Source organism: Cervus canadensis, chromosome 24 (assembly GCF_019320065.1).
Source record: "Cervus canadensis isolate Bull #8, Minnesota chromosome 24, ASM1932006v1, whole genome shotgun sequence".
Classification (NCBI taxonomy): Eukaryota; Metazoa; Chordata; class Mammalia; order Artiodactyla; family Cervidae; genus Cervus; species Cervus canadensis.
In genome coordinates, this window is record NC_057409.1 from 43,661,992 (window position 1) to 43,671,378 (window position 9,387).

Below are 9,387 nucleotides of genomic sequence, written 5' to 3' on the forward strand. Positions count from 1 at the left end.
TCCTCTTTGCTTTCTGCCATAAGGTGGTGTCACCTGTGTATCTGAGGTTATTGATATTTCTCCCAGCAATCATGAGAACCCCATGAACAGTGATTGTGTATTAGATCTTACTAATACTTGGATTTGTGACTCTTTGGGGCTTTCCAAATCATATTTCTTTGATCTGTCTTTTCTTATACTCATGCTACACTATTTTAATTATTGTAGTGTTTGAACATATTTCAGTTCAGTTCAGTTCAGTTCAGTTCAGTCGCTCAGTCGTGTCTGACTCTTTGCGACCCCATGAATCGCAGCCCGCCAAGCCTCCCTGTCCATCACAAACTCCCGGAGTTTACTCAAACTCATGTCCATCGAGTTGGTGATGCCATCCAGCCATCTCATCCTCTGTCATCCCCTTCTCCTCCGGCCCCCAATCCCTCCCAGCATCAGGGTCTTTTCCAATGAGTCAACTCTTCGCATGAGGTGGCCAAAGTATTGCGGTTTCAGCTTCAGCATCAGTCCTTCCAATGAACACCCAGGACTTATCTCCTTTAGGATGGACTGGTTGGATCTCCTTGCAGTCCAAGGGACTCTCGAGTCTTCTCCAACACCATAGTTCAAAAGCATCAATTTTTTGGTACTCAGCTTTCTTCACAGTCCAACTCTCACATCCATACATGACCACTGGAAAAACCATAGCCTTGACTAGATGGACCTTTGTTGGCAAAGTAATGTCTCTGTTTTTTTTTTTTTTTTGTCTCTGTTTTTTAATATGCTATCTAGGTTGGTCATAACTTCCCTTCCCAGGAGTAAGCGTCTTTTAATTTCATGGCTGCAGTCACCATCCGCAGTGACCTTGGAGCCCCCAAAAATAAAGTCTGACACTGTTTCCACTATCTCTCCATCTATTTCCCATGAGGTGATGGGACTGGATGCCATGATCTTAGTTTTCTGAATGTTAAGCTTTAAGCCAACTTTTTCACTCTCCTCTTTCAGTTTCATCAAGAGGCTTTTTAGTTCCTCTTCACTTTCTGCCATAAGGGTAGAAAGTGCATATCTGAGGTATTGAACATATTTAGAATATATTAAAACTCTAGATTACAGAATCATTAACATCTTTGTATTACTAGATTTTTTAATCTAAATATCCTTACAGAGTCCCTGGAATGATCTACAAGACCCTACACAATGGCCCTACTGTATCTGCAACTCCTCCTACCTTCAAGTATTTCCACCCACTGCCTCCAATGCCAGGCATGCTCCGGCCTCAGGGGTTTGCTGCTTGCTGTTCCCTCTGCCTGAGGTCCTCTTCCACTACACACCCACGCAGTTGATGCCTCACCTTTGTCAGAATCTCCATTCAAGTATTCCCTTCTCAGTGAGCCCGCCTCTCATCACTCTGTTTAAAATAGTAATTCACCACCCCATGCCGGCACTCCCTATTCCTCTTCCCTGTTTTATTCTTTTCCAACATTTTCACCCTTTGACAAACTTGGTCAAAGAGTTTGTTTATTGCCTCTCTTATCACCACTAGAACATACAGTCCATACTTATCACTTTTTTCCTCCAGTGAATCCTTATTGGCTAAATTAGTGCCTGGCACATAGTAAGTAGGGCTTCCCTGGTAGCTCATGGTAAAGAATCCACCCTGCCAATGCAGGAGATGCTGGTTCAGTCCCTGGGTCAGGAAGATTCTCTGGAGAAGAAAATGGCAACCCACTCCAGTATTCTTGCCTGGGTAATCCCATGGACAGAGGAGCCTGACAGGCTACAGTCTACGAAGTTGCAAAAGAAATGAACACGACTCAGTGACTAAACCACAGCAACAACATGGTAAGTGCTTAATAAATACGAGTAGAATGAATGCCTTTCTGGCTTTTTCAAGTCTTTTATGTCCTTTAGTAAATCTTATATATAAATCCTGATCATTTTTTAATACTAATGACTTTTTATTGTTATTTTAAGAATAATTTCCCCTACAACATTTTCCATTAAATGGTTATTGCTAATACATAAGACAATTATTAATAAGTATATTTTTATTTTTATAACTGATGACCTAGTTGTTCTATCTCACTATTTCAAGTTTCTTAGATGATTCTCTTGGGGTTTTTTAAGTAGACAATTCTATAATCCATAAAAATTATATTCAGTCTTTTTTCCTTGTTGCATTGGCTAGAATGCTTCTGATAATCTTTAACAATAGAAAATGATGAGCAGTCTTGCCCTATCTCTAACTTAATGGTGATGTCACTAGTATTGAACAAAGAAAAAGTGTATAAGTTGTTGATCTGAAATTACTCTACATCGTAATGAGTAATTATCATTCTACTCCTATTTTGTTTAGAGTTTAAAAACTAGTAATTGATGTTGAATTTATAAAATGCTTTCTTGACATCTATCTTTATGATATGTTTTAATTTGTTTTTAAATTATGAATATAATGCTTTTATGGTAAGAAATACAGTGAAAAGTTTGAGTGATCTTTCTCCATTCCAGTTTCAACAACTAAAACTAGCTACTTTTCAATAGTTCCTTTTAGATTTTTCCAGATTCCTCTAAGCACGTACAAATTTATACATGAACAGTGCTTTTTTTCCTAAATGAGATCATATATTGTTCTGTAACTTGCTTTTCTTCATATATGTCTATCTTATACTCTAGATGTTTGCATACTATTTCACTATATAGTAATAATTTAGCCAGTCCTCCATTAATGGATATTGGTAACCAGGTTTTCACCCCTTCTATTATAAATCTTGCCGCAATTAATATACGGTTACATACATCTCTGTGAACTTGGACAGAGTACATATTTCTAGTGTATTTTTCATTCTATTACTAGGATGAATCTTTTGAAGGAAATTTTTTATATTCTTAGTTCCTACGATAGTCTATGGAAGTGAGTTAAATCTTGTTTCTACATAATATATCTAAAATGGCATCTCCTCCAAACTCCCCTTTAACAAGTAAAAACAATACCACAAATATTAAGATATATAATAAATACTTAGTTTTGTAGTATTTATATTAAATTTTTAAAAATTAACATTTAACCACTTTGAGCCATTATTTTTCTCCACTGCAGTAACATAAATTAAAGAAATCAGACCTTCTTGACTATCCCACCTTGAAAAAGCAGTGAAGTTCATGACTCTCTCAAATATGTTTAACACAGTTTTTATTAACCAAAATGGGTATCCGCTTTCTGGATTAATAGTCTTTTTTATTCTCCAGCCATTTTTGTGTAATTTGCAAGTGTAGAAAACCCAGGATAAATCAATCTTTGCATATTAGGTCTTACTTTGTAGAAACCAACTTCAGTATCTTCTAAAAAGGCAAAGTAGAAGAAGGAAGGAGCAAACTCAAGGGTGTTAGTGAAACCGTTGTCGTGTTTCAGGAAGGATATGTGACACCTTACCCACTGTACTCCCCACCAAGTGATGGTCAGTAGTTGAGAAAATTTAATTTGAATTGAATCAAAAGGAGGAAAGGCTGATAAACATCTTAGTGGGCTGATTTTAATTGGGGCAAGGAAAGTTTGTCTTCTTTCAAGGCTACTTCAGTCATTGTCTTTCCCTATTGACAGTGGGGTCTTGTATAGGTCCTGAATTACTGCCATGTGTCAGCTGGCTTCATAATGTAAAATCCTGGGGGTGAGATCCTCATCTCTAAACTCTTTCCAAGCTAATGAGTCACTTACCTGCTAATCCCTTTGTAAACTGTAGCATAAGAACCTTCACCCAGCTTCTCCAAGTTCAAATAAGATGAAGCTGCCCCAAAGGGGAGGCTCTTCCTCTGCATAAGGGGAATGAGGAGTGAGGAGTGGGAAAGAAAAGAGCATTTTTTTAGTGCTGACTATTCCCCCCAGAGAAATTAGACAGCATTGCAGAATGTGCTTGGGAAGGTCTGCTCAGTAATTGTCTTGGAAAAAAGGACCAGCCTTCCTAGACAAGCACACATTAAATTCCTCTTGATCAACCTCAGCTGCTCACTCACCCACTGAAAACCTTGCCTCAGATCTTCTTCCTGTAAAGAATCGCTGTTACTCCTCGGCCTTTTACTCTTGAACTTCCGGGCATGCACAGCCTGAAGTCCCCTGGGGTGAAATGAAGTCATGGAATATGATGCTTCTTTTAGGTCTGTTAGCTAGAGAAAAAGGAAAGTGCAGGAATAAAATTTATGCAAAGTCAAGACAACGGCTAGCTTAAACCACTTTTTCTTAATTTGCCTGTGTTAATTCTTCAAATCTTTTCTAAGCTTCCTACACCTCCAAAATGTACCTTTCTTGAACATCAGTTCCTTTGAAAAAACAAACAAAAAAACCCATAATGATATCAACTGCTAAAACACAACATTCTTTCTTTACCTAAAAATCTGTCTTTAAACACTTAGGTTAACCTAAATTTCTCTGATGGATGGGTTCCAATTTTTCTGTTAAACCTAGACTTTTCTTTTTCTTGTCCCTTTAATTTATCTCTTTAGAGGAATAACTTTCTTGTACAGCATTGCTGATAGCCATGAGCTAATTACTGAAAATTTTAATCCACAGGATACCAAATAGTGCAGCTTGTTTTTTGAGGTTCAGCTCGCTAATTTAATACTTTAGAGATTTAAAGAGAATAACTTTCTTGACTGCAAGGCAAGCGAGTTTCATGCAGCCCAAAGCATGAAACACATGAGCATGCACATGTGCATGCACACAGCTCTAGGGTTATTTTTCCCTTTTGGCTTAAAAGAGAATCCCCGAATTTGATAGCAACAGCCACACATTCTTTGTGACTTTAATAGAATTTTCTTTTTATTGCCTTAGTTCTAGTGCAGGAAAATCAGACCCTGCTACAGAAAGGGAGCCTCTGGACTCTGTTTATCAATAGAGGAAGATGCTCCTGGGATAGGAATACCTCGATTGCAGCCTCCGTCGTCACAGGCGCACTCCTCTGACAGCTGGGTGCGTTGCCTCCCTCCCAACAGCGATGGCAGCTGCATCCAGGCTGCAGAGCTTTTGCACACAGCTCTTGACCCATAATCTTCTAGGTCCAAGGAGAACACCGGCGCTTGAACCTCTCTCCCTCTGTCTCCCCTGTCCTTGTTCACCAGAGGTCAGCAGCGGGGGAGCTTTCATGTGACTCGCATAAGAGCTCTGTCTGGAGCAGCCTCATGACTTCAGCAGTTTTTCTTGATCAGTGCAAGAGAGTATATCTCAGAAAGGCAGCCGCCTGCATTCATAGGTGCACAAGGGACTCCAAGACAGCTAATGTTGGATAGAATAGACTTGGACACAACTCAAGTTCTTCCAGCCACAAGTTAGTGCCACTGGTATACACCTTTTTAATGAGTTTGCATTGCTTCTCCATGTTACTGAAAGTATTTATTAGACTTTCCTGGACATGTTGAGGAGTATTTTTTCCCTGCCTTTTATGTGAAGGTATTTTGTTTTTAAGACTTCAGAATAAACCTAACCAACTTTTAGTAGTCAAAGAAACCACAGAACCCTAGGAAGGCAAGAGAGCTGAACATATCTATTCATCTCTTTGCCTTCAAGTAACAGTGTAACTAATAATCCCAGAGGGGTACCCATTCATTCACGGATTCAAAAACTATCTAGTGAGCACCTGTGATGTTCTTAACAATGTTATCCCATGGTGGAGAGACAGGAGTTTGCAAGAAATATTTTCTCTCCCTCTCTCCTTCCCTCTCCCGGCCTCCTTCTGTCCACATAAGTGTAATTAACATTTACTATCAATATATTAATATGGTGACATGTCAGGGCACGATCTCAAGCTAGTTTGCAGTCTTTGAACAGAACTTTTTTCTCTCATAGAATCCTAAAGGTCATTGCCACTATAGCGTGCTAATTAGAGTAGGATGGAAAATAAGACACATGCACATACACACATGATCACTGAGGAGAAAATAGGAGTCATCTCTTTTATCACAACAATATTTACATATATTTGATATCTGAATCTTACAAGAATAATTATAATTATTGTAATTATTCAGATAATTTAATTATCAGCATGTGTGAGGCTTTATTTCAAAAATGCCACAAGAGACCTAGAACAGGTCAAGCCAACAAGTCACTCAAATTAGAGATGAAAACAATAACAAAAGCAGACTGGTTACACTAATACAGAGAAAAGAACCTTTGGTTAAGTGATTAAACCTTTGCGTGATAATCAACACATAGTGAAAGAAGCTAGTTTCTCAAAATGTTTAGAATCTAACATAATTCACTTATAATACTTAATAATTTTATCAGAAATTCTGATTTCTTCCTAAAAAATCATGAATTTTGTTATACAAAAGTTATATCCCAGACAAAATTTGAGAAAGTTATCCTTTATCACCCTCTAATTATCATAAGTTTTAGAATTTTTAAAAGATTAGTATTTTTATTAGCCTAGGGGTTAATCCACTAAAGTCTCAAGTTGCTAAACTAGAATAGTCAGGTTTTTTTAAGGTTTAAAATGGTATGTTTAGAAACTGGAAAGGGCTACTGAGGGAAATTGTGAAATACCCTTTACAATTTTAAAAGATAAAATAATTTATGGTCTTGTTTAAAGTCAAGGAAAAAAATGTTAGATGCGTTAAGATGCTTTCTAGCTCTGTGTCATAAATTATTTTTGTACCAAAGACTTCTGAATATAGATAGAAAACTTGGATGATTTCATTTAAAATTATGAATCAGACCCAGTTCATGTGCCACTCCAGGCGGGTCAGACCTACCACAGCGTCTGGTTGGCTCCTTAGTGGCAGAAACCCACCCTGCTGTCTTGAAGCATGGCCACTCTCCCACCTCGTGGTCCAGAGAGGTCCCCATCAAGAAGCTGCCAAGGAGGAACCCCTGTGTCTGGTCACCAGTCTGAATGGACCAACAGAGCCTCTGGCTTCTCTGGCAACTCTGCAAGGGCCAGGTGACAGAATCAAGGAACACAGGACGCCCCATGCAGGGACTTCCACGATGAAACCAGCGGTGTTCCTTGTAGAGCGGAAGCCAGCTCAGAAACACGTCCCATTTATGCTCTCCCTTCCCTGCTTCACTTCCTTCCCCTCTCATTTCCACTTCCCTGGGATTGCACGTGACCCCTCCCCATCAAAATTAAGTGTTTGTATATAAGCTTTTGCTTGAGGTTCTGTTTGCAGAGAATCCATGTTGACAAATGGAAGCCATTTTTTAAATTAGCAGTAAAATGATAGGTTTCAGGCTAGATTCCCCCACCTACGATTTTGGAGTCCTTTTTTCTCTCTCAATTGGTGTGTATTTAACCAGCTGTGTTTAGTTGAGTGTTTGTACTTTTTCTAATAATATTGCATTCTATCTTTATTTCATTTAGCCAGATTATTAGGAATTTTGGTCTAATTATAACATTTCTAGAATATGTAGATTATCATAAACATTCAACAGATATTAACATGAGAAATAATATGAAGTCTGTGTCAGAAAAATTTAAAATAATCCACATAGGTCAAATGGAATGCAGCTATAATTTAAAAAGTCTCTATGTAATGAAATGCAGTGATCATCAAAATAAATTGTTAAGTGGAAAATGCTTTTGTGTGTTACCTTTTGTGGCAAAGACTTGTGGGGAAATAAAGTATAGTAAGTTTTACTAATAGTTGCAATATTACTGTTACTATTTTAAAATTGTTACTGGTGTATTTCAGGATTAAACATGTAAGTGATTATTTAATGTCATTAGAAACCAAACTTTTCAGCTTAAGAGAAAATAAACATCAGATTGAAGATATCAAATAAAAATTATGTAATCTTCAATTTGATTTGGAAATATTGGTATAAATGTTTTGAATTTGATTATGATTTTTTTCTCTTAAAAAATAGCCTCTCTCAACCAAAAAGATATAGATACAATGACAACTCAATAGCAATGAGCACTGCTGGTGCTCGATTTGTGATCTCTAAATACTATTTTCTATTAAAAAGAACCAAAGATCCATGGAGGAGTGGTGGCTGAATATCTGGAGCGTGAAATCTAGAAAGTTATCAAGAAATTTATCAAAGGCTAATCTTAAGTCAATGAAGTCACGGCAAAAAGGACATAGGAGCCAACCTGAAAGAGTCTCATTTGGTTTAAGAGGGGACGATTTGAAAACCAAAAAAGAATAATGGCTACAAAGGATTGACACACAGTAAATACATAAAACCCATAACTTTATAGTTATTTGAAGTAAAAAGGACCACTTGAAGGTTTCTAGTGCAGCAATTCATTACTCAGGATATTGAGAAATAAAGGGGAAAATCAAGTACTTTCTTTATCTCTTCTATACAGATTATTTTTCCAGGGTTATCAAGTAGTTAACGGGGGGAAATTCTTCTTCATGGAAGAATTCCAACTAATAAATCCAGAAGAAATGACAGAAGTAAGAAATTCACTATTATGCAGTCCCAAATGCAATAATGGAGAAGGCAATGGCAACCCACTCTAGTACTCTTGCCTGGAAAATCCCATGGGCAGAGGAGCCTGGTAGGCTGCAGTCATGGGGTCGCAAAGAATTGGACACAACTGAGCAACTTCACTTTCACTTTTCACTTTCATGCATTGGAGAAGGAAATGGCAACCCACTCCAGTATTCTTGCCTGGAGAATCCCATGGGCAGAGGAGCCTGGTAGGCTGCAGTCATGGGGTCACACAGAGTTGGACACGACTGATGTGACTTAGCAGCAGCAGCAGCAGCAATGCGATAATACTTCAAAGCAGCTATCATTAATGGATGTTAAAACGGTTAGGTGAAAGATTTTTTTATAATGTTTGTTCGGCCACACCAGGTCTTAGTTGTGCACTCAGGATTTTCGATCTTTGCTGCAGCATGCAGGATCTTTAGTTGTGCTATGCAAGCTCTTAGTTGTGGCATGTGGGATTCACTTCCCTGACCAGGACCTCCTGCTTTGGGAGCATGGAGTCTTAGACAATGGACCACCAGGGCAGTCCCTAGGTGAAAGATTGATAAGGAATTCTGCAATGAAGGGTCAGGTAGACACCGTCTGTGTCCTCAGATCAATCTTAGCTCCACTAAATTTGGGACATCCAGACATTGTGTGCCTCCTGATGTGATGATACAACAGAAATTGCACAGCATCACTTGTAATGTATTTTTGACTAAGGAAAAAAAATTTAACCTGAAGCCAATAAAATATCTACATCTAAAACCAGATTGCAAGAAACACAGAGAACAGAAAAGTTACATAATGCCACAAGGAAACAAATCCCTAAATCAGAAATGTCAGTAAACCTGATTTCTCTTAAAGCAGCAATGGCAAAAAAAGAAAAAGTCAAGAGACAGGACAAACTAATGAAATATGTAGACCTTATTTGGATCCTGATTTGAATAAACTAACTGTAAAACAGTTTCTTTTTAAAAACTAAATTAACTGTAAAACAGATT

General features: G+C 37.9%; 1 protein-coding gene across 1 annotated transcript in view; it reads right to left on the reverse strand.

Annotated features, from left to right (window-relative positions):
• Window positions 1-5,006, reverse strand: part of CDK15 (cyclin dependent kinase 15) — an 86,798-nt gene extending 81,792 nt beyond the window's left edge. Inside the window, exons 1-3 of the mRNA XM_043445400.1 lie at window positions 4,884-5,006; window positions 3,979-4,128; window positions 3,683-3,777 (exon numbers count right to left, since the gene is read on the reverse strand). Coding sequence (XP_043301335.1) covers window positions 3,683-3,777; window positions 3,979-4,128; window positions 4,884-5,006 — 368 coding nt within the window. The remainder of the gene's footprint in view (window positions 1-3,682; window positions 3,778-3,978; window positions 4,129-4,883) is intronic.
• Between the last annotated feature and the right edge of the window lie 4,381 nt (window positions 5,007-9,387).